At 42.2% G+C, this 25,792-nt stretch overlaps 2 protein-coding genes across 2 annotated transcripts; both read right to left on the bottom strand.

Annotated features, from left to right (window-relative positions):
• Positions 1–1,163: 1,163 nt before the first annotated feature.
• Positions 1,164–19,574, bottom strand: rgs22 (regulator of G protein signaling 22; the record flags this gene model as incomplete). Its single annotated transcript, XM_080038841.1, is given in 23 exon segments — positions 1,164–1,266; positions 1,354–1,507; positions 2,129–2,228; positions 2,466–2,603; positions 4,424–4,579; positions 4,746–4,925; positions 5,617–5,769; positions 6,624–6,689; positions 7,880–8,044; positions 10,486–10,648; positions 11,194–11,369; positions 11,776–11,874; positions 11,876–11,926; positions 12,753–12,947; positions 14,716–14,817; positions 15,185–15,307; positions 15,729–15,894; positions 16,104–16,265; positions 16,773–17,508; positions 17,631–17,812; positions 18,124–18,209; positions 19,248–19,430; positions 19,506–19,574. Coding segments are annotated over 23 exon segments (3,708 nt in total).
• Positions 19,575–20,626: 1,052 nt separating this feature from the next.
• fbxo43 (F-box protein 43) lies at positions 20,627–25,610 on the bottom strand (the record flags this gene model as incomplete). Its single annotated transcript, XM_080038974.1, has 5 exons — positions 20,627–20,875; positions 21,098–21,295; positions 23,756–23,858; positions 23,978–24,700; positions 24,826–25,610. 5 exons carry the CDS (start codon positions 25,608–25,610, stop codon positions 20,627–20,629), a joined length of 2,058 nt encoding a protein of 685 aa, XP_079895100.1.
• Between the last annotated feature and the right edge of the window lie 182 nt (positions 25,611–25,792).

Genomic DNA, 25,792 nt, shown 5'->3' with positions numbered 1-25,792 from the left:
TCTTTTAGTTTAGTTTAACATTAATGGTGCAAGGAGGGAACAAAGCCCAATGGGCTTGTACAAGAGTTCCACCCCTTGTTTTACACAACAGAGGTTTGTCAAACAGGGTTGCTTCAAACCAAAGTGCATAACTTGTTCATATAAATGATTATGAGTTGACAGTGACACAAAGCTGATCAAAGGTAGGAACTCAATTAGTTCTACATATTTAACTTATTTATTTACCACGTTATGTTGCGCTCTATATTTTTACACTTTCTCATTTCAGAATCAAATGCATACTGGAAAGAAACTAGGAAATGCCCATGTCGGTCACATATGTATAGGGTTCTAAAATGATATTACATGTAAAAGATATAGAGCGCAACATCACATGCTAAATAAACAACTCCCAACAAGCACACAGGAGCATTTAGTGATGTTTACCTTTTGACTTGCTCCCCTTGATTACCAGTGTTTGAGCTAAGCTAACCTGGATGAGTGGGAGTGTGTCTATCTTCCCACATTTCTAAGTAGTCTAACTATATAATAGAGAATAGTATGTCAGTGTGTGTCACCTCTATTCTAACCCTTAACACCCAGCCGTGATGCCTGAACCTAATCACCAATTTCAGGAACATTGGGCTGTGGGAACATAGGGATGACCCCGGATGAGCGACCTTTGTCCATTTTCTAAATGAAAAATGCAAGCACAGCTGTAGGAACGGTGTCTAGCGTTTTCTTGAGTCAAGGTTCAAGGTTTTTTATTAATGTCCCAAGAGGGCAAATGAGTTCAGAGTGAAGGAGGTAGTGGCTAAAAACACACGACAGTACAAGACAACAATGGACACAAAACACAACAGTATGTACACAAACCTGGGGAGTCACGCAAAAAGCATAACCTCTAAAGTATTAGGAATGTTGAACTATTCTTTTAAGCCTATCAGTGCCACAAAATCCCTCTGTATGGTAGCGTTTATAAACTAGTGTAGCCCCCCTTCACTGGTGCAGGAGCTTATAAAAATCCCAAGAAGACACCCATGAGGTGTTTCAGTTGTTGATTCTACCGCTAAGAAAAAACCCTGGACGTCCAACAGAAGATATAAAAATTAATGAAACAACTTTATGCACTTTAGCTTTAAATATTCTTCCATCATGTGTGTGTCAACCTCATTATACAGATATCAGTTTTCAGCCATGGTGCTCCGGTAACGCTGTCCTTCACTGTCATCTGTTTGTGTCACAGTGTTAAACGTCTTTGGTTTCATTTCATGTTGCAGGCAGTAACTGGTGAGAGCCTGTTATGTTTGAGAGGCACAGTAAGTGTGCTGTGCAATGCTTCCATCTTGTGCATTCCCCCCTTCACTTACTTACTATCTGTTGCACCGTTTGCTGTCGGCCCTGGAGGAGCGAGATGAGGCCTGCTGGTGTTTACTGCCTGCTGACCTGACACTGCAGTCTGAGGAGGAGTCTGGAGAGAAAGAGTTGAATAAGACGCTGTAAAACATCTGCTCGATGAGTGCTGATTCTACAGAGAATACCAAGTTATTCATGCCTAAAAGAGTGCAGATCCATTCCTGTTCATACTGTAAAAAACACCCCCCACCTCTACTGTGAAGACCATATCTCCTAGTTTGTCATGCATGTGCCCTCATGCTGAGCTCATCTCCACCATGCAGGATCCAGTGATGATCTCCATCTGTTCCCCTCACAGTGCTGCTCCCCTCTATCACCCCATTAAAACACTATTTGTGCTGCGCTTCATTACGGCCGGTCGTCATTCACTTTGGGCTGTAACTAACTCCTGCGTTAGCATCACGCTTCATTAACACGTCCACGCCGTGTGGGCTGTGACTAACTCCTGCACACCACATTGACACCTAATGGGCAGGCTGAAGTGGCTGTTTTGGCCGCAGTTCTTCATAATGAGACAGTTCTGGCATAATGGAGGGGAGGTCTGTTGGACAATGTGTTTTTGGTATTATCAGAACCTTGGACATTTTGCTGTGGGACCGGCTAGATGTCATTTCAGTGTTACGGTTTCCTGTGTTTAGACTGTATGGTAGCAGAGAGTAGTCAAACATGCAGGAAATGGGCCTTTAACTGTGGCCAAAAGGTGTGTGTTGTGTGCGTGCGCGTGTGTGTGTACCTGAGGCTGTGTAGAACGAGGCCTCCATTTGACTGTGTCTCCTCAGCAGCACCTCCTCTTTCCTTAGCGCTGCCATGTACTTGGAGTAGGACCACGACAACTGTGGGAACATATCCAGAAATCCAGTCAAATCTTGCTGTGATTAGAAAAACAGTTCAATTAGAGGATGGGGTTTCTCCTTTAAACAATCTGTGTCTGGGAGTGATGAGGTCTTGTTTGGACTTCATGCTGTAATGAACTTAAGTTTATCTTCATAGCTGCACTTTTGATTTTAAACTGTTGTGCTCTGCAGATAGCCATCAAAGGAAATCATCATCTCTGTTCATAGTTTCCTCACCGGCTGTGTGGGGGTCAACAGCACTCTGTTGCTCAGCTGCTTTGTTTCACTTGTTCCATCTTGTCCTCTTTCTGACCCATCTTCATCATTTGTGTCTTCTTCCCCTTGTAAACTGGACAGTGGCCTCTCCAGCTCTTCCTGTGTGAAAAGAGGCCAGTTAGTTTTGACCAAATACTTTACTCTTCTCAACAACATTGAAGTAGTAGTAGCCGTTTTTTAATTCACATTTTCCTCATTTGTCAGACTTTATTATGCCTCTATAACTGGCCTCAGTTCTAACGGCCTCTGCACACATCCTACCTCTACTGCACGTCTATCTCGCGTCTGCGTCTGACTTTTTGTCACTGACCGTGTAATCAACCTAGAGCGGGCACACATCCAACCTCAGACGCACTGCTGATGCACGTCGGAGGCACGTCGGAGGCACGTCTGCAGCGACGCTCCCCTTTACCTCAGGAGGCTCGCCTATTTTTTTCTGAGAGCCGCGCGTCTCTCTCGGGTCTCTCTGCTTTAACTGATAGAGAAATACTCTGCTGAGAGTCATATTGACTTCATACCGGCAGCTTTCGCTGTAGTTTCACCATTTCCTGGTGTGTCCCTTTCAAAATAAGACTTCCAACAAGCGAAAATGTGGCAAAAAAAAAAAAGCCAACGGGACGCACGGATTACTGTCCAGACTCAATATTAGACTCAGTATAAATCATATGCATCATAAATGAAACGAAAGAACTTCATTTTTAATGTGAATTATCTATGAAAACTCTATGTAGAAATATAGGGCTTTTAGAAGCAGCGCTGCAGCAGCAGCTGCTGAGACGTTCCATGTGTGTCCGAGAAAAGTGCGAGAGACGCAGCAGTAAGGTAAGGCGACGCGCTCCAGAGGTAGACGCAGGATGTGTGCAGAGGCTGTAAGGGTACATGGGCCGGTAATGTATGATTCCACATATCCCTGGAATGACTGTGGAGCAGTAAGGTACAGACGAGGGTTTAGTGTGTTATCAACCGGAGCGCCATATTGATTTTGTTTATCACAAGCATGGTGTATTTCACTTGTGTTCGTCGCAGCAGACCCGGGTTGGAATGCGGCCCGGGTCGTTCTCTGCATGTCATTCCCCTCTCTGCCCCATTTTCATCTCTTTCTCTACATACTATCAAATAAAGCTGGAAAATGCCCCAAAAATGATCTTTAAAAAAAATGTAATTAAAGAAAGAAGACAAAGAAGCTGGTGATTAAATTGTTTAGATTGATAAAATAAAAATAAAAGTGTCAGTTTTTAATTTAACTTGCTTTAGAGGCTATTTTCCCATCCTCTACACCTCTACGCCAGTAATAGCCAAAGTCTGGATGTATTATGTTTAAGGGTCTTTCTTCTTTCATTTGAGAACAATTTCTCGTGAACGCTTTGAGGAATTTTCTTTAAACTTTGCACAAATGTCCACCCTAATTGAAGGAGGCACTCATTATATTGTGGATGTCATAGGTCAGAGGTCACTGTGACCTAATGGACGCAATATCTCAAGAACACTGTAACGGATTTTTATTCAAATTTGGCACAAACTCACACTATGACTAGAAGATAAACTGATTACATTGTGGAGGTCAAATGTCAAGGTCACTGTGACCTCGCATATTGTGTTGACTCTGACTCAAAGATGAACTGAATAGATTTTGGAGGTCAAGGGCACTGTAATGACTCAAACTTAATAGCTCAAGAAAGAGGGAGTTTTGTCATACTTTGGATAACTCACTTGAGGATGAACTCTTTACATTTTGAAGGTCGAAGGTCATGGTGTCTGTGACCTTGTGAGCACAATAACCATATTAGCTTCTTAGGAGCGTTACCTTCTTTAAAGCATTGTCTACCAATGTACCTTCACAAATGGCCAAGCAGTAGTTGTAGTTCTCTTAGTATTGACTATATCCTCACCTGGGCTCTCCTCCTCTCTTCTTCTTCCTCCTCCTCTTCCTCCTCTCTCCTCCTCCGTCTCCTCACTCTGGCTCTGTGTTTCACTCCTTTCTCCTGCAGTAGAGGAAGGAGCTGCTCCTCTCTCACACTGCTGCTCAGGGCTTCAAACTCGGGCCAAAACTTCAGCAATTCACTGAACACTGACACCTACACACACAGAGAGACAGTACACACATTCAGCTTATGGACCAGAGCAAAGATAATGCAAACCCATACTCTTACTAACACAGACACAGACACACGCACACACACACACGCGCACACACACACACACACACACACACAGACACACACACACACACACACACAGTACCTGTGCCTCTCTGAAGATGTAAGGGCCCAGCTGGTGGCGTTTCTCCAGAATGTGCTGGGCCTGTTGAGGAGGGATATCTATCTGCAGGGTGGGGGGCATGGAGGAGTTGATGAAACAGTTAATGATGGTGGAGATCTTCTGCTGGATGGCAGCCTCATCACAGTGGGAATGACAGAGGTCCTGTGTACGGGCAAACAGGGGACAAAGGAGGAGGGATATGTGTAGTAGGAACTATTTCTTCTGCTCCTGAAATGTTTGAAATATCTCTGCCAATGAGAAGTTTGTTCCAGATATGAAAAGGATTTTTTTTTTTTGCAGACTTTGATAAATTAAATCCTACATGAACACACTGTTAAAGTCAGTTCTGTTCAAATCACACCAAGACAGTCTGATAAGGTACAGTAATTAACGGAGGTAATGACTGGTTAAAACATTATTCATCAATTCATTCATCAAGAAAAACAAACTGAGTTACCTTTTAAGATCCCTCACACAAATTCAAAGACAAAATAATAATCTTAATTTAAAAAATAACTTGTGTCTGATATGCTTTGTATCAAATCATATGATATCAAGTGTGGCTACTGCTGGACACAAGACGTCTCCTGCATCGGTGAAAAGTTCATCCTCAGTGTGTGTGCGCTGGAGGTTTTAAGTTTCCACAACATCGACCTTATACGTACAAGAGATCAAACAAAGATCCAAGAACAGACTCTGCACGTACACCATTCTGGATGGAGGCGTGGCGCTCAAACAACCATTCAAGTGAATGAACGATTAAGAGGTTTAAATTGAGGGGAATTTAAAGTATGAATGTAACCCGACCAGATGACACATTACAGGTACAGTAGTTTTGCCTTTTTTTTCTTACCTTGTACCTCTGCACCTCCAGCCAGAAAAGCAGGTCATTTTCTAGGAAGTCTCCTTTCAGAGAGACAAAGTGCTGGAACTGTGAGCAGGTGACGGGGTTGTGAAGGACCCGTCGAAACAGCAGGATCTCTTTGGAGGAACTCATCCACAAGCCCTGGGCCCGTGAGGGACACACAATGGAGGACTGTCAGGTCTTTAAAGGCCTACTTCACCGGTTTGAATATGAAGGTGTATTGAATTCTGAGATCCTATGTAGTATAAATGTGCGAAAAAAATTGAAATCGGTTCATCCTAGCCTGAGAAAAGGCAGAAAGAGTGTTTTTTTAACCCTATATTTCTCTTTCTCGTGACATCACAGAAAGAGAAATATAGAATATAGTGTTAAAAAAAACACTCTTTCTGCCTTTTCTCAGGCTAGGATGAACCGATTTTAATTTTTTTTGCACATTTATACTACATAGGATCTCAGAATTCAATACACCTTCATATTCAAACCGGTGAAGTAGGCCTTTAACAACACAGTAAGCTGTTGGTTACAAATTCTATATCTGTACTACGGTATGAGAAACAGTATGCAGCAAAGATGATGTGTGACCTTTGTCCTATAAACAGTCATAGCTCACAGAAAACTGAGCCATGATTCTCCTTTATTCTCAAAACCGTTTCTCTGCCAATGATGAGACAATGATCATGAGGAAGATAGCCACAGTTGTGTATTGAAAATCTCCTTCCTGTAATCATCCTGTTCCTAATGTGACCCGTTCATGTTTTATGTCTGTGCTCTGAGAGCACAGGCTGAAAACACTATTAAAGGAAGGTTAGTAATGCTGATGCTTTAATCTTATTTACCCTGGATCCAATTTGGGGAAAACTAAAGCAGCCCAAAAGCCAAAATGGTGTTTGACAAAGCCAGTGCTCCGAGCCAAGTCATGAACTAAAAATCACACATGCTTTCAGGCCCAGGAAATGCCTTGTTTCTCTCCATATTAAGGGGGGATTTCTCCTTACCTTGCGGGCTTCTCTCTTCGCTCGGCGGCGGTAGATGTGCGATGAGAGCCTGCCTGTTGCTTGTGGCTAGCACACAGAGAAACACAATTACGCGCAGAGATCAAAAGTCAGAAACTAAGTAAACAAAGTGGCAGTAAGAGAGAGACACTGAACACCTCTCAAAGCTGTGTGCTCTTAGTCACTGGTACCTGGTTACATTTCACCTTCCCTCCACCTTTTTATTTCCTCTGATCTTATTCCTCTAATCTCCTCTTGGACCGATCTTTACCTCTCAAATGTCATCCCCCTCTCTCCGTCGCTTCCAGCCTTCCACTCACCTCCTCCGCCAGCCTGTAATGCTAAACTAGCCCTACCACTCATTACTTAATGAGAGGATCCTTGTGACCAAACATAGTAAACTTGATAACATAATGAGGCAGAGTGGAGGATTGTGTGGTTTGTGTGATGCGGCAACATGGACACTGACAGTGTTTAGTGCTTTCTCACATAGCAGAGCCCCTAATGAGCATCTCACCTCTTAACCTGTCCAATCACTTACAGGCCCATTATGCAACAGGGATCCAATGGTGTTGCAGTTGTAAGCACAAACCACCAGGTAGGATAAGGTTGGCAGTGGGCCCAACTGTCTTCCAATTTTTGATAAAACAATACAAGTGGAGTGCATGGTAAGGCCATTTAAAATATCTAATCTTGTATAATTAATAATTTCCTGTCTTCAACAAATATTCTGCTAAATAAATGGCCACATGTTAGAAAAGGATGGGATTAGTATTATTAGTAGTATTATAAAGTAGCAACAGAAATTTTATTTAGACTTGATTGAGAGCACAACAAGCAAACCTCAAGGTCATAACTTCATATCCCCTGAAATGATTTGCTTCATTCTTTTCCAAAGCCAAGTCAAGTCCTGCATGCAAATAATACTCACAGGCTCTCTGTGTGACCTTGTTGTAATTACTTATTTACTAATCACCTAACGCACATTTACAGGTGTTGTCCCAGCATGCACTGCTGACACCGTCATGGAAGTCTATTACGTCAATTGTCTATGTGTTATAATGTCTTACTAGTCAGACTTCTGGGACAAGTTGGAACATAAGTCCCTGATAGTTTTCAGGCAACAGCTCAGACCCAAGATATAGTCCTTCATACAGTATACCTCTGCAGAATATGATGAATAAAATGTGATTGAGCTTATATTTCAAAATGTCAAACTATTTAGTAGTATTGTTAGTGTTGAGAATGAGGATGTCTACCTTTGGCTGGCCTTTCAGTCGCTCTGTGAACTCCGCTGTGGACAGGAAGAGAGGCAGCCATCTTTTCTCTATGTGACTCCTGACTATGTCCTGGATCTCCACAACCACTGGGTTAGAGAGACAGTCTAGCTTCAGACGCTCCAGTCCACCTGACAGACGCAGTATCTACACACACACACACACACACACACACACACACACACACAGTCAAATATACACAGTCAAATATACACAGACAGTGTCAGTAGAAGCAGATTTTTGTGTTTTAAGTGTGCATGCTAAACAACACGAGGACCATATGAGGTGAACAAACTGATAAAAAAAAAGTGTGAAACTCCTCTCCTCTCCTTCCTAACTCCTGCTGTGCCCTTCATCATTCCCACAATCCCTCTGTTCTCTTCCTCTCCCCGCTCTGCGTTCTGTCTGCATACATGGATCTGGCCCTGTCTGCCTATTTAGATCTCCTATATATTTCTTCTCATCTTATCCAGCACGCACACAGGCAGACGGGCATGCACACATTCACACACACTCAGGCCTCAGAAATGAGAACCAGTCGTGGCATTGGAGGGGGAGTGAGTAGATGAAAGGAAGCCAATCTGTGACTGGAGCACTGAGTGTTTGAGAGAGTGAAGGGCCAAAGCACAGGGTTCGACATAACGTATAGCCCGATGGCCCGGGGCCAGTAAAATCATATGCAGGGCAAGTTGATTGGCCAGTCACTGTCCCGCCCGGGCCAGTGACTGGCCAATCACAGTTCAGTATCTTTTTGTAGACTACATCATGGTTCATTGAAATGCGCGTTGAGAGTCGTAATGAAAGCAGTGTTTATTTAAGACTCAATATAATAAACCTAATATAAAATATATTTTTTAATGAAAGGCCAGTGGACAACCGATGCGTGGGCGGACAGGCGGAGCAACAAGCGGGTGCACTCTCGCTCCGTTGGCAGAGCTGCCTACCGTCCGCCTGCGAGTCGACAAATCAATCGACTTGCTTTGCCTCCTTCCATACCTTTCTTTCTTCCCACAGCAGAGGTTGAGGTGCAGAAAATGATAACTGCGCTTTTCCTTTATCTGCCGACGTAATGTTACAGTATTTGCATGCAAGCCCCAATGGTAATACAAATGAGAGGCGTTATTTAAACGCTGTGAATGCGTCTCCGGTGATTGTGTCGGTTGTAGACAGAAACGAACGGAGGGACTCCGCTCACTGTACAGTTCCTATAGTCGCGCAGTTTGGCACTGTGTTTTCAGGCTCGAGACATTCAATCAGATCGCGGAAGTCTTTCCCATTGAAATCGCTAACGGGGAGAATATCCCCGGTTATTATTTTAGCCACAAACCACAGTTCATCTGCGCGGCGGCTCACTCGCTGGCGAGATCACACGGTGAAACGCTGCTGTGATCGGACGAAGGCATTGTGTGTTTCTAAGGTGATTTAACGTCATAGTCTTAGACGAGCGTTTAACTTATGCTGCATATTTTGCACTGCATTGTTTTTTATCAATAGTTTGAAAAAATGGTCCCACACCGGACTCTTATGTGAAGCTGACACTTCATGGAGAAGTGACACTCCTGCAGCGCGCTCACGACCAGACGTGAACTCACATACACGGTGAAATCTCCCATTAAAAAAACGGCATAACCCACTGATTTTCGGATTTCTATTCTACTTTTGAAGTCAACTTGAGCGCAAGTGGAAAACCGGTCATTCGGTCGACACATTCACATCCCTAATGCATATAGAGAAAGTAATAAAAACAGCCTACCACACATGACTTCTGCAGGTGAACTATTCATTAAACTACCCAAATTCAAGAATAAAAACAACCATCAAACTACTTGACTTTAAAATACTGGCCGACTCTTTCAACATACTTTCAGTTGTAGGCTTCTAATTCAATATGTTTGCCTGGTTTTATATTATGTGTATGAGCAATATCAACATTTCATATAATTAACTAAAAGAAAAATAACCAAATCTAAAGGGAATATCTATACTGGTATAGATATTCCCTTTAGATCTGGTTATCTTTCTTTATTTTTCTAATACAGGTATTATAATTATTGACACTAAATTATGAAGAAAAAAAAAGTGTGTGCAGGGCCAGTGAAAATATACAAGGGGCCAGTAAAACTCGGATCCACTGGCCCGGCGGGCCAGTAGGAAAAAAAAGTTATGTTGAACCCTGAAAGCAGTAAAGCTGTCAGTCTCTCTACAACACTCACGCAGACAAGAGCAGACCCAATGCTACAGAGTAACAAGCACTACAGTTGGCATCCATCTTCAAATGCACAGTTGTAATCATTATATTGATGGTATTTATGAGATGAGGACGACAGATGCCAAAGGCCATGGACCAGAGTTGAAGTCATGTCAACCATACAGTCTATGATGTCATCAAGAACACCCAGAAATCAGTGTTCTTCACTGGCCTTTATTTGAATATGTCCTAAGACCTAATGAGGGGATCTTGTCTGGCAACATATTCTTTCAGTACAGACAGTTAGCGGACCGTGAGGAGATATTCACTGATTTTGACAAAAAGTGATTTTGACAGAAAGCATTCTCCAGAATCGTCGACTCCACCTTTTAAGACCTACATCATGCTGTTGTTCTGTTGAGGCTGGGCTCTCACAGCCAAAGAAGTAGTTCCTGTGGAGGTATTTGGTTGTGATATGAGACGACCTCTCCTGTCTGACAGCCCTGTGCTTCTGAGGAGTCCTCCTGTACTGCTCCAGGTCCAGCCAGCATGTCAGATGGATGCTGAGCAGCACAAACACACATGTTCACAACAAGAACCATGTTAGTTTTTTAGCATAAACTTCAATGCAATACATACATTTCAAAACAATATAATTCATGTTCATATTCTAATTGTATTTCAGTTTAATGTGATTATGATGCATGTCACAGCCAATAATGAAATAACAGTGGATAAGATGTGCTGGTAGGATGGTGGATGGTAGCATGTTAGATTTAAAACAACCAGATGATGGCTTGTATTACGTCTATTAATAACTTAATAAAATGTCTGAACCAATAGTGTACTAACATTTTGCCTTGGTTACTGTAACACAATAATGTATGTATATTACTGAACTAATAACATTAACCAATAAGGTAATAACTTAAAAAAGAAATCTTAAGTTTTTTTATGTTATCCTCAAGTTCCTTCAACTGAAAAATGGTAACCTTATCGGCAGTTGTTACATTATCGGCTGCTTCATTTCACACTTGCGAGTCAGGCTACGTGTAATGCTGTACATCTATTGCTTATACATATTCAGGGCCAAACGTCTGACACTTACCTGGCATGGTGATTCTGGAGGAAGGACATGAAGTGGGCGATCTCGTGACGGTGGCGGAGTAAAGAACCTAGCCGGTAACCTTGGTATCCTGGAGACACTGTGGACCAGGAGTCAGGAGCCTCGGGGGTGGAAGGTGTACCAGGACAGGGCATCAGCATGGACCCACACTGCTCCACCTGTACAGGGAGAGAATACATGACAGAGAAATGGAGCAGAAAAGAGAGAGAAAAAAGGCGTGGTCTAAAAGTGTTAACGGCCATTTTTCCACATCACGTCATGCCTCCTGCTGCTTCTTAGACGTGCTAAAGCCACCGTCAAGCACATGGATCATTTACACTACACAACAGCAGTACGACTCCATCCTAAATGACACGTTCATGCCAAAGTAATATAGTCCAGGAACAGTAGATAACCACCAGTGTTACTAAGCGATACATAAATACTGGAAAGAAGAAGAAAAAAACACTTTCACATCATTGTTTACATTAGCTGTCTGATGAACAGGTGGGTGTGTGTTTGTATTGGCTAATAACTGAACACCAACATGTTATTAATGTGTGGAGCTGGTGGATGCTGGCTGACCTGTCTCCGGCCGCGCTCTGATTCTTCATACAGACTCTGTAATTCTCTGTACTCTGGACTGTCCACACAGCGCACCTCCTCCTGCACACACACCTGGACAACACACGCGCACACACACACACACACACACACACACACACACACACACACACACACACACACACACACACACACACACACACACACACACACACACACACACACACACACACACACACACACACACACACACACACACACACACACACACACACACACACACAGCCAAATGACAGTTACAATGATTATTTGCGTAATAGATTAGTCGATCTGATTAATTAATTGTTTGATTTATTCATATTTAAAGGCGATTATTAAAGTAAGCGATATATCTATGTTAATATACGTGTTAAATCGCCTGATATTCATACAGTGATCACTTATATAGTGTGCTCGCTTCATAACACAGGTCTCTCAGTCACTCGCTCTTGCATGTAATTCAGGTATCCCACAACCTGATATCCAATCAGAAGAGAGAACGCTACAAACGGGCATGTTTCACTGCTGGTGCAAGCGGAGAGAGCGACAGAGGGGTGGATGTTTATGCGCCTACAATGGTGGAGCAGGTAAAAATCCTTCCCAATGTCTGTTTTGATGGTTTTTATCATGTTTTATCGCACACAGGATCTGAGATGTTGCTAGATAACTTGCTGCTTGAAGACCGCAGTGCATTAATGTGGTGACGTAGGGACGAGCGAGGGGACTACTAACTGTAGTCACTTACAGGAAGTTCGCTAAAAGTACCATTTCCCTTACTAAACCTTTAATTGGCAGTTATTTGGATAATCTATCAATAATCAGGTCATTTTTAAGCGGAAATGCCAAACAGACTTTTGATCATTTTAGCAGTCCTGTGTGCCAGCTAACCTGTACCTTAAAGGAGATCCACATCTTCATGATAAATGGTAAACTAACTAAAGTGTGGATGTATACTGTACCTTCTGGAAGGTTTCTTTGTCTGTGCAGACCAGCAGGGTCCAGGGCTCCAGCAGGATGTTCAGTGTGTGTTCCTCAACCTGGTCAAACAGCTCCTCGAAGGCAGGCATCAGTCTCTGGTACAACCCCCTCCTCATCTCCTCATCAGCACCCACACTCCACCTGGCAGAGCTGGAGAGATAGGAGGAGTAAAGGAGCTGAGAAGAGAAGAGAAGAAAAGAGATCATATAAAAGTCATCACTTCAGAGTCATTTCTCTTGCAAACCACCATGGCCGGTCTATCATCACCATTGTTCAGCTCTCTCAAACACATTACTCAGTATATCTCATCGCGGCGGAGGCCATCACACCAAATAAATCTCACTCGTGTGACCGTGTTGGCCACGGCACTGTGGAAAGATCATCTAAATGTCATTGCCCTGGTGCCCTAAGGTTAACTACTGTAGAAGGAAAATAGATTTGACTGTGAGCTATTGTGGACCGGACCGGCTCAGCTCCCCTCCCTTGGTCCAGCTACACAGGGTAGGGGCTCTGAGTGTGTGTGTGTGTGTGTGTGTGTGTGTGTGTGTGTGTGTGTGTGTGTGTGTGTGTGTGTGTGTGTGTAAGAGAGAGGGTAACAGAAAAATGTATACTAAATCTCTGTTTCATTGCCTTTTAATGACTTTGTTTTCTATTACTGGTTGCCTTCACAAACATTGTTAGACATTTGTTCTCTGCAGCTTTAATTTATGGTGATTCATGATTTTTTCCTGGCGTCCTTTCTAAAAGGAGGCCTCTTTATCTCTCTCATTGTACTCATCTGGTTCCTCTTAATACTAGTTTTAAATTAGTTCAAACATGTTTTTTTTCCACAGAAAACATGAGTTCCACAAATGTACCTATTTTTTTTTTGTTATTTGACAATGAGTTGGCAGTGATACATTATACATAGCTTAAGAAAAAAAAATCAGAAACAAGTTATTCTGTGGAATCCTGTGGAATAGCATGTGTGTGCTATTTCTTGGCAAAGGGGAAACAAAGTTATCCTGGAGTGGAGGAGTGTTTTGTAAACGCTGCACCAAGATACCAGACACTATCCTCTGAGCCAGCCTGGACAGAGACATCCTGTATCAACTCAATGAGATTTACACACTGTTTAATAAAACCTCAAGCATGACATTTTGATTGTAAAATACAGCTAATATTTGCTTTGTAGACCATAAATGCTTCCCTCTCTATTATTTTGATTCTTTTAATATTATTGATTTACGTATGCATCTTAATTGCAGTATGGGTGGCTATACATAGCTTCAATTAGTTTGAGCTAATGCCTCCTAAGGTCTCTCTATCACACTACTTTGACATGTATGGAATGTTCATACTGTGTTCTAAACAGAGTGAATTTCACGGATTCGAAGTAGTTTGCATCTGATTTTGAGATAAGTGCAGACAAGTGGAAAATAACTGAAATGATTTCTTTGAATGCTTTTGAATCCAGGCTGAGAGCACTTGACACCACCTCCTCCTTTACTTGTTACTGTTTTTTATTATTTTAAAGGGCTAACTGTTTTTTTATAATTTTAATTTTTGTTTCTATGTTGTGAGTGTATCTTGTCAGTGTAGGACTCCCTTCGAAAAAGTGGTTTTTAATCTCAATGGGATTATATATTTTTTTTTCCTGGTTAAATAAAGGTTAAATTAAATAAAAAAGTGTTATTCTCTATCAGAAAAGCTTTGGTCTTGGGGGCGCCCTTAGCTCAGTTGGTAGGGCATCCCCACCCTCCCCCCCCCCCCCCCCCCGGGCCGGGCCCAGCAGCAGACCCGGGTTTGATTACCGCCTGCGGTCGTTCTCTGCATGTCACTCCCCTCTCTGCCCCATTTCACCTTTGTCTCTCTGCACTGTCAATAAAGCCAAAAAACATCTTAAAAAATAAAAAATAAAAAAAGCTTTAGTCTTGATGGTGTGTGTACAGTATGTGTTGTGACCTGTGCCTCTCTCTGTACTCTGTAGGGGTCCAGCCCGGCCTGGTAGAACAGCTGGCGGTAGTGCTGCAGGTCGCTCCAGAAGTGGACTGCATTCTCCCACAGCTGAAACAAAACAGGAAGTTTCAAACCAAAATGATTCGTCTTGATGGCTATACTTTGGAACAAACATTTGCGGTCAAAAAAACTGTCTGGCTTCCCTGTCTCACTCTCCTTTCAGTCACATTCCCACAGGTGAATGAAATCCCTTGATTAGATAAATGAATGCAATAATAGAACTGGCCTAAAGGGGGAGCCAGACAGAATACAAACTCAATTTAACCATAGCTATATATCAATTATTATTACTTCCATTCCATTATATTCATACAGGTATTTCCATTATGGCTCCAATAATGATAACAATAACATTCAAATATCATGATTCAATGTGATAAAAGGTGTATTAATGATCCATTAGCTGCTGTTGTACCTGCTTTCCAGACTGTTGACAGAAGTTTGTGAAGTAAAAGCCGGAGAAAGGCTCCACAGAAAGAGCCTGGAGCATCTCCTCCATTCTCCTGCTGCCCAGTACCTGACTTCTGCTCCAAAACAACTGATCACAAGAGGAGAGTTAATACAATCAACACAACCATTCATCATAAGAATAACTTATAACTGGGGCTGGAACTCATGATTATTTTCATTATTGCTTTATCCAACAAATATATGCCCAAGGGGACAAATAGCTTGTTTCGTCCAACTAACCAAAAATATTCAATTAAGCAAGCTAAAAAAGCAGGATCCACTCATGGTTTCAGCACTACTTTAGTCCATAGCAACAAACATGCTACAGTGGAAAGAACCATTGACTGCCTGTCACTGACAGAGCCAGATGGACAACCCAAACAGCAAGAGCTCCATTGCTGCAGGTCTGTGTGTTTTTAATTCATTTCACATGTTGTTCACAAGTTGGTTCTCTTTCCCACCTTAAAACGTTTCACGACCCACGTGGTATCATGTCCTAATAGATTTACCTGTGTATGGACAGTATGGGGGGTGTGAGGCAGGCAGGTGTCAGGGCGTGGAGTAGGCAGGGTCATAGATACATGGTGGGGCTGTGTACCAGAGGGAGAGCTGACACAGCATTCAAATTCAACATGGTCTGCCTGAACACACTGGGACATCCAGAACCGAGGAGCCCTGTGGAGGAAGGGGAGAGAGAATTACCAAGGAATTCATACAAACACCTAACTACACAGCTTATGCAGGATACAACTCATATCCTATACATTTGTAATATGTGGCTAATTACAATAATCATATGCATATGAATAAATGAAGAGTCACTGCACACACAAATGCATTATCTGAGATCATAATGAAGAGAAGATGAATACTGTGAATCTCACCAGTAGTAGAGCAGAGACTCCATGAGGAAGGACTGAACAGAGTGCAGTTTGTCCTCTGTCCAGCAGGGGGAGGTAGACAGCCCCAGACTGGAGAGCAGCTCCACACTCAGACTGCTCTGGCTGCTGCTCAGCAGGTACCAGCTCCTCATTAGGACTAAGTACCTGCTCAGAATACAGCATGAAATTCAATATATATATATATACAGGTGCATCTCCAAAAATGTGAATATTTGAATAAGAACTATCGCATCAATGCATCATGGTATGGAGGTGATCAGTCTGTGGCACTGATGAGGCGTTATGGAAGCCCAGGTTGCCTTTATAGCGGCCTCCAGTTCCTCTGTATTGGCAACAATACATTCATGTAAAATTGATCAAAAAAGGCCTGAGATATTTCACAATTATGTGTGATGAACCGATAATATATGGAAGCTTCACTTTTTGAATTAAATTACCGAAAGAAAGAAACTTTTCCTTGGCATTCTAATTATGGGAGATGCAACTGTGTATGTCAGGAGTATCAATTAATTTAGAAGGGACAAAATACTAGAGCTTCTATTTTTAGCTGTAATGAATTCAATATCATACCATTATTGTTAATAATCACAGTCTGTTAGTTTAGTTCACGACAATGGCAAAGAGTGTGTCCCATCATTGTATAATGTTTACCTGTTCTTGCGCTCCCTGCTCTGTGTTGCTTTCAGCCTCTCTATATCCATCCACAGATGAAGCAGCTTCTCTCCTGGCATTCCTCGCAAAAACTCCTTAAACTCATCCAAGCCTGGTCTGTTGCTAAGACAACATGCACCATGGCAACACATATCAAGGACACTTTCCTTGTCTGTGCCCTTGCTCCCCACCCCCAAAGTCCTATTAAAGCATTCTGTCTGTTCTACCTCTCCACTCCCACTCTTGCCTTCTTGAACTATCTCTTTCTTCCCGTCCAATCTTTCTCTGCGCCCGTCAGCTGAACACTGGTAAACTTTACTGTGAGCGGATGCCTCTACGCTGGTGCAATTTGTCTGGTCCTTTGACTTGCTGGAACAGTCACTAGTAGTGTTTGCCTGGCACTGACCACCCAGCACATCTAATGCACTGTTAAGCACCAGTTGAACCACTTTGGCAGCCACATTCTCCAGTGGTTCAGAAGAGTCATACTTGTGGCTACTGGCCTCTTTAAGATGCTGCTCCCCTGAGTTGCCAGCTGATGGCGCTGTGAAGTAAAGGCCCAGCTCTGTTTGTGAAGTCTTGAGTTCTTGGCTTTCCTCACATTTAAGATCAGAGGAGGAGGAGGAGGAGGAATGTGAGGAGGACAAAGCGGATATGACACACGGGTTGAAGGATGTTAATGACTGACTGCATTCTGTGTCGACATGTTCGTTCTGACCAGAGTGTAGACATCCTCCTGAACAGTGGGGAAATAGAGAGAACTTAAGAGTTCTATTCTTCATAGCTTTACTCCAGCCTGCTTACATGTATAGTACAAACAGATGTGCAAATGGAAACCAAAGGGGTTATAGAGTATACCTTGATCTGCTGCAATGTTCTCCTGAGAATGGGAGCAGGTTAGGGCCCTCGGTGTGTTGGTTTCTTTGTCGAATTGGGAGAAAAAACGCAGTTGTTGTGCTGACAGAGTGGTTTGACCCGAGCTGTCTTTCTTCCTCTGGATACAGAGGTGTGGGTCCCACTGAAGCAACAGCTTGGCTAGTCTGAGGAATATAATAGCCTTAACTGATACACCACCAGCAACATAGTACACAAGCATGTGTGTCTCTGAAAGTATTTGTTTTATTCCTGTAGCACTCTCGTCCCTATGTTTTGGTTGAAAGTTACGCAGGGCTGTTGATCATAATGAAATGGGCAGACTCAAACAGATAAGGAAGAATGGCAACAGTCTAAAACACAAGCACAAGGATTCCTAGAGGCTCAGTGAACCGCATTGTGCTGCTAGAGGTTACAGCTACAGCTGTGTTGTGTACATGTAGTAGGTCAGAAAACAAAACGGTCAACATTGTAGTACCTGTATTCATTGTAGCAATCACTTTGAAGGAAAAAGGGCAACCTTTCTTTCACAATCCATTGAATTCCTTGCTCTCTGTCCAGGCACTGAAAAGGTCAAAGAGACAGATTTCTCTGAAACCACTACATTACAGAAACATACTCATCTCCAAAACGAAATATAAACAACCATTGATTCCTATTAAAAAGAAAATGAAAAAAGATTGACTACTTACCAGGGGTGTAAAGTAGCAAATTACATTTACTCGCGTTCCTGTAATTGAATAGTTTTTTCGTGTACTTGTCATTTTTTAAGTGATTTTTAAAACCTATACATTTACTTTGAGTATGTTTATTTTGAAGTATTGTACTTCGCTACATTTTATATCACCTGCGTTACTGAGTAAAAAAATAGATAGGGAAAGGAGAGAAAAGAAAAGAAATATCGAGGGGGGCTTTTTAATTTTTTTAATGCTATTTGCATTTTCCTTGTTTTCAGTTCAATTAGGATATGTTTAAAGTCAAAAGTCACGGTTTTAAATGTTAAATAAGTGCATGTTGCAGTTCTTAAATCAATGAATAATCATCTATAATAATTGTGATAACACAATGTCAATCAAAATAATCATGATTATGATTTATGTCAAAATCGAGCAGCCTAACCTTGCAATTTCCATGGTTTAGATCAATTATACACAATTACATTATTAGAACTGCAGCTGCAGTCTGTTTAGGTCTGTAGACCGGTTACATTCCCATTCCCCCATTAACAGACTATTTGCTCCATATTTGCTTATCTAAAGTATAATGACACAGTGTACATCCATACATGTGTGGTGACATGATTTGTTTAATTTTTGCACTTTCATTTGTAAAAGTGTTACATTAATTAAACAAAACTAGTTTGAGATTTATATCCCCTTGTCTATGTATATAATGCCTTACACTGAAGAGACCCTGCCCCCTCCCACTGTTAAAAAGTAACTAGTAACTTGTACTTTAAGTACATTTTAAATCAGCTACTTTTTCACTTTTACTTCAGTAGATTTTTAGACCAGTACTTTTACTTAAGTAAAATTTCATCCAAGTAATCATACTTTTACTTGAGTAGAATATTTTTGTACTCTTTGCACCTCTGCTACTTACACACACAGTGTAATGATTGTCTACTGGAGGGGTTCTTGCCAGTGCAGTGCGGTCACCAGTAAGGAGTTGTGATTTGCTGCAGTGAAGGACTGATCTGATTCTATTGGCGAGAAAGTCAGCTGCCCCGCTCACCACCTCAAACAGCCCAGTCTCCTGGTTGTAAAGCAAGGCCTGTGGGAAAGACTGGAAACAGATGCAAGTGTATAAGAAGGATGTTTTGTCAAAATATGCTACATTTAAACATCAGGAATACTTTACCGGCAGACTTAAGAACTCATTGAAGAAGTGAGCCAATACGTCATCAGAGGCTAGACAGTTCTCCTGCATGGAGACAAACAAACATTTTTGCTCAAAGGCCCCCCCCGATATACAAGACAAAACTGATTTTTTTTCAGAATGAAAATTATAATCAACTTTTACTCACAAAATTGTCAGTCGTTAGATGGGGAAACTCTGAAAATAGAATAAAAACTTAAGTTACCAAAGCAACACCAGTTCCAGACATCAAAAAGGGGGAAATTGAAAGTGCTGCTCTTACCTGCTGAAATGAATCCACACATTGTTCACCTCAAACTAATGCCGTCAAATATATTCAAACTACCTTCCCAGAAAGTGGAGCCAGGTCGTCACACTCAAACAGCCACAAGTCTCAGAGTGTAATTACAGACACTGCAGGTTGCTATGGAAGTGGACTCATTTTCAAAACACAGGGGGCGGTAAAAGTTTAACTAGAGGAGGCTGGAGGGAAGCAAATAAGTTTTGCTTCCTTATGCAGTTCAAGACCCAGGACTTACTTTACTAAATTAGTCATATCATTTTTTTGTCTTACTGTTCAAGATGACTTGCATGAAGTATAGTAAAAACAAGACGAATGAGAGAATGAAATGGTTGTTTCAGTTAAGACAAGGTAAGGTCAAACCACTAGATGGGGCAAAACTCTCATTTTAAAACATTGCAGGAGATAGCAAAAAGGACCAATTATTTCACAAATGATTTAAGAGCCATGTAAGATATGTAAAAAAAAAAATCAAAATTTATTTAAAAATGCTCTGAAAACACATTGGTAAAAGTGGACAAATCCTTAGGTGCAGTAGATCAATGTGATTGGTAAAGTGCATCCACCACAAAATTCATCCATTCATTGCACTGATGGTGAAACTTCCTTCACATTCATAATTAAAAACACACAAGTAAGAACAATGTTGAAAAAAGGGAAATACAGTATAAACACAGGTACAAAGAAATAGGTACAGACGTCGCTATCATGCACTGGCTACAAATCAGATTCCAAATCTGCTATGCCGCATCTTCACCATTAGGCAGAAAGAAATGCTATAGTGATTTGAGCATAGCAAACAGGAATACAGTTAACTTTCCATTCATAGCCTCCTAACGTTTCGCTTGCTTCGAGCACTTCCTGGAGGAATGATGTCCTTCTTGTGACGGCTGCCCGACTGACTGCCACACGCTCTGGAGCCGTGGAAAGCACACAAGCAGGAGGTGCAGAACTGAAAGCCACAGTCAGCCCTGCTGCACACACCCTCTCCTTTGACTGAGCGACAGCGTGCCGGATGCTCACACTGAGGGCAGGGCTTCAGCCACTCATCTCTGAACAGGGTTTTGGCAACCTGAGAGGAGGAAAAATAGAAATGATTAAAAAAAAGGGGAATGTTTTATGCAAGCTTCCCCTCAGCAGTTCCTCCAGTAGAGGAAAAACCTCACTGAACTGTAATCAAAACAACATTTACAAGATATTAGAAAAGATGGAAACAGCAACAACTGTTCTCCAGAATCACTGACTCCACCTTTAAAATGAAATGACATCCAATGTAATAGTCGGAAAAACTCACTTCGAGAAACTTCTCCCTTTTACTGCTGCTTCCTGAATGTAAGGTGCTTTGCCCTAATGGGGTTAAAATGCCAGTTGACTGTGGGGTACAGAAGCTGGAGGTCCTGGACTGAGACTGGGGCTGAACCGTCTTCAGGGCCGACCTCTTGTGAAGAGTGAGTCTAGTGTCTGCATCAGGGACATGGACAGCACCACCAAGCTACAAGACAAGATCAAATCACATTAGATATTACTGTATTCGTCCCTCAGAGGGGAAATTTATATTGTTACACCAGCAAAAAGGAAAGTGCAGCCGATTCAAAAAGGTCATTTAAAATAAGTAAATGATCAAATGTGTAAAAGTTAAATAAGTAAACAGGAATACAAAAGTAAGTGAGCCAACAGACAGTCTGAAATAGGTATAGAAATGACACAATGGTATTGGACTACTAGGTGAATATAGATATTGCACAGTGAGCTAAACAATGATATTGTACATGACTTTTGGCAGTGATAAGACAGCATTACAAAGTTAGAACCTTATTTCAACTGCTTGTTACTATTGGCCGTTAGAGAAGCTGGATTACATCCAAAGCTTTCAAAACATCAGAAAGAAAATTGCTGTTGGACTGGTTATACCAGGGGTGGGCAATTAATTTCCCCAAAGGACCACATCAGAATCAGGGACTGTTGTGGAGGGCCGGACCAAAAGGCTCAACTCAATTCTGGTCAATATTAGTCGTGTCTTTTTATAAAAAGAAGTAAAGTATATGGTTTTGATAAGCTGCAGTAAATGTTATGGCAACGAAAAAGTCATAAAAAGCCATGAAAATGCCAACATTATACCACTTAATCAACATTTACCATAGCAATTGTGAACAAAACGTGCAAGAAGCAGGAGAACCTTGGCCATACTTCCCAATTTAGAGACCTGTTATTCCGAAACCAAAGTGAGGGGTTTGGGGGTTCACCCCCAGAAAATTTAAGCTTCAAAGCCATTGTTTCCTGCATTATAGTGACTTTAAAATAATGAAAATTAACAACAAATAAAAATAAGTATCCTACACTGCAACACAATTTTTGTTCATTAGTATCTATTACTTGTATTGTCCTCTGTACAGGATAAAACAATCCGCCGAGCAGATCCTGCCCCATACACCCCCCCCCCCCCCCCCGTCCCCCCATTACATTTCGATTATTATTATTATTGGGCTATTATTGACATTTTAAGGTTATTTAAGTATTATCGCCCCCCTTCCCCTTCTCCCGAGCGCCGATCCCCGAGTGCGGAGGTTGACTGTGTAGCTTGCTCTCGGTCACTTCTTTTGAGCGCAGCTCACGGCAGCGCACTTAAACAGCGCACATACAAGCTTCTTCTCCTTTTTTTGAATTGCGACTTACAAACAGTGAAGAGTAAGCTGCATACGCTCGCGCGAAATATAAACTCGCCTTCAAAATAAAAGCAATGCCGTTGTATTCCATGCATGATTTAAACTTATTTACGTTTGATTCTTAATTTTTCATAGACCTCACGCGGGCCAGTCAGAGACAGCCGGCCCGCGGGCCACACAATGTCCAGGTCTGGGTTATACACTGTGCAACATTTTTAGGCAAGTTGTATTTTTGAGGATTCATTTTATTATTGAACAACTACAGTGCTCTCAGTCAATCCAAAATGTTAAAGAACCTAAACATGAATGTTTACGAAAGTAAAAGTGAGGTTTTGTCTTTCTTACGAGAATATATATATGTTTTGCAGAATTGCAACTATTAGTATCTTTAAAGATGAGCTAGTTGGACCTTTTCGGGGTGAAGATGGCCTCAAAATCAACTCCCAAACCTACTGCCAGTTTCTAGAAGATACTTTCTTCGAGCAGTGGTACGGGAAAAAATCTGCATCTTTCAAGAAGACCATGATTTTTATGCAGGAAAATGCTCCATCACATGCATCGAAGTACTCAATTGCATGGCTAGCCAGCTAGCCTTAAGGATGAAAAAATAATGACATGACCCCCTTCCTCACCTGACTTAAACCCTATTGAGAACCTGTGGGCCCTGCTTAAACGGGATATTTACAGTGAAGGAAATCAGTACACCTCTCGGAACAGTGTCTGGGAGGCTGTGGTTGCTGCTGCACAAAAAGTTGATCGTCAACAGATCAAGAAACTGACAGACTCCATAAATGGAAGGCTTGTGACAGTTATTGAAAAGAAGGGTGGCTATATTGGTCACTGATTTTTTTTTTTTTTTTTACATGTCGGAAATTTTTATTTGTAAATTGAGTTGTTTTATTATTCTCACTTTAACAGATGAAAATAAAATAAAAGTGAGATGGGAACATTTTAGTTTTTTTATTTAGTTGCAGAATAATTCTGCATACTAATAGTTGCCTAATAATTGCAAAACATTTATATATATTCTCGTAAGAAAGACAAAACCTCACCTTTACTTTCATAAACATTCAGTTTTAGGTTTTTTAACATTTTGGATTGACCGAGAGCACTGTAGTTGTTCAATAATAAAATTAATCCTCAAAAATACAACTTGCCTAAAAATGTTGCACACAGTGTAAGATTCCATTTCTATGTCAGCAGATGTGAGGCCGTCGAAGAAATACCTGCTTGCCCTATGAAATACCTGTATAATGATCCCAGACATATGTTTTGGGCTAATGGCCTACCTCAAGAGCAGCCTCCACTTCACTCAGGTGGGTTCTTCTCTTAGAACTGGCTCGCTTGTCGTGTTGGATGATTTCATTCCAGTTCTTGCACACCAGACCACACCTGTCAAACAAACAAATCCACGCATGAGACCAATATTTTCAACCCTCATTGCATCTTTGATACCGACTACCTTGTATGCAAGTAATGATAGGCATTAAGTTGTGTCATGGACCCCTCACCTGTAGACGCTCTCAGGTGTCAGGTGGCTGTGTATTACAGTCAGGATGTGCTGGAGGTTCCTTTCCTTCAGCTCTGTGAGAACATCCAGCTTCCCTAGACCCATCTTTCTACCAATCAACCCCGACAAAGGCATGGTGGTCTGGAACGCCAGCGGAGTGTTTGCCAGTGTTGCTGTGGACTCCAGTTGCTCCTTCAGGCTTGGGCTTTGGCCAATAAACATCTGGGCTTTCTGTTGGCACATTGCATGGACCAGCTGCAGGGCTGGAGTCAGAGAAAGATTGACTGGGGTTGTCCTGAGTGGAGTAGCATCTGGATTGGAAGGCCCTGTGCTAAAAGGTGTCACGTTGTCTGACTTGGTTGCGGTGGCTCTCAGTGGGGTAACAAAGTCTTGTTTGGCATATGCCGTACCATCAGAGGTCGTGCCATTAGCACATTTAACAGAAAGCGAACTAGGAGGGGTGGCACCTTCAGCAAATACCTCATCTTCCTTACTACAGCTGAGGGCCTGGTGAAGCAGTCCATGCTTTCTGCCTGTTTCTTCCTCAGACTGGGAGCCTCCTTCTTTAAGTGTAGACAGCCTTTGCTGACGCAGCAGACGGGAGCGCCGCTTTGCCTCGGCCTGGCTGGAGAGCAGCAGCAGCTCCTGGAAGGAGCCATCATGGTCCACCGACGAGTCTTGGGATTTATCAAGGGAACTGAAGCCACTGTCTTCACACACAAACCTGTTCCAGGAATAGAAGAGGGTTAACACAGGCCAGCTCTTTGATTAATGTATGTAATATGTCTTTATTAGTTGCTACTCCAAGTAATTAGTTAGGAAAAGTTACAAGTATCAAGGAGCACATACCTGGTGTATTTGGGAGTATCTGTGGAAGATGGTGTGCACAAGACACTTGATCCGTCATCCAGCGTGTTTGTCACACAGATGATTGGCGATAGAGAGTCTTCCTTGGTTGAGGCAGGCAAGAATGTTCTAAAGCACGGGGTCTCAGTATTAATGCTATCAGAAGCACAAATGCTCTCACTGAAATCTGAATCCGAGAGTGAAATCCTGTTTTCAAAATGTAAAAGATGACCACCGTTGGGTTTGCCATCTTCTCGTGTGGAGGTCCTCACCTGCGTGAAGAGGAGACGGCGTTTCCTACCAGACAGGGGCAGATCCTGCTGCAGTTCTAAAGTGCTGGACGCCAAATCCCCCACTACAGTGTCTAGAGAGTCAGTAGAAGAATTGAGCCAGTCAGACCTGAAACCCATGGACGATTCAGTCCTTTGGATGCATGGGGATCTTGTCGTTTTGTCAGTTTTTACATCTGTGGTGGGTCTGCACAGTGAAAGTCTCTGTCGCAACGAGGAATTTCTTTTAGGGGTTTCAGACCAGCTGATTGCTGGTGGCTGCTGTATTCCCCGGGAGGCTTTTTCACCGGTCCTCTCCTTAGGCTTGACTGAAAGCCTGACGTTCTCTTTAGGCGTCTCGTTCAATTCCACTTGAGAAAGAGACCTAGACGAGTCCACTTCACTGGTGCTCCACGGGCTTTGGAACAGTCCAGAGTATCCACTGTCAGAGCAGTCATTATAACGCTGCTGGTCTTTGCCTTTTTCAAGGTAGACCTTTGATTCAGGAGTGCACTGCATGTTCCTCCTCCTGTGTGCACTGTGGCCGAGCACAGTATTCACCAAATGAGGATGGTGTCAACTGTCCTGCAAACAACAACAACAACAACAAAATAGTAAGTAAAGCTTTGAGGACATTCAAATTGAATTAACTGTACATGTCATGTTTTCAACGTGATGAGAAGAGTATGTTTCTGTATGAT

Source organism: Ammodytes marinus, assembly GCF_949987685.1.
Source record: "Ammodytes marinus genome assembly, chromosome: 13".
NCBI classification, from domain to species: domain Eukaryota; kingdom Metazoa; phylum Chordata; class Actinopteri; order Uranoscopiformes; family Ammodytidae; genus Ammodytes; species Ammodytes marinus.
Note: the sequence above shows the minus strand (reverse complement) of the source record. Positions and strands in the feature narration are given on the sequence as shown.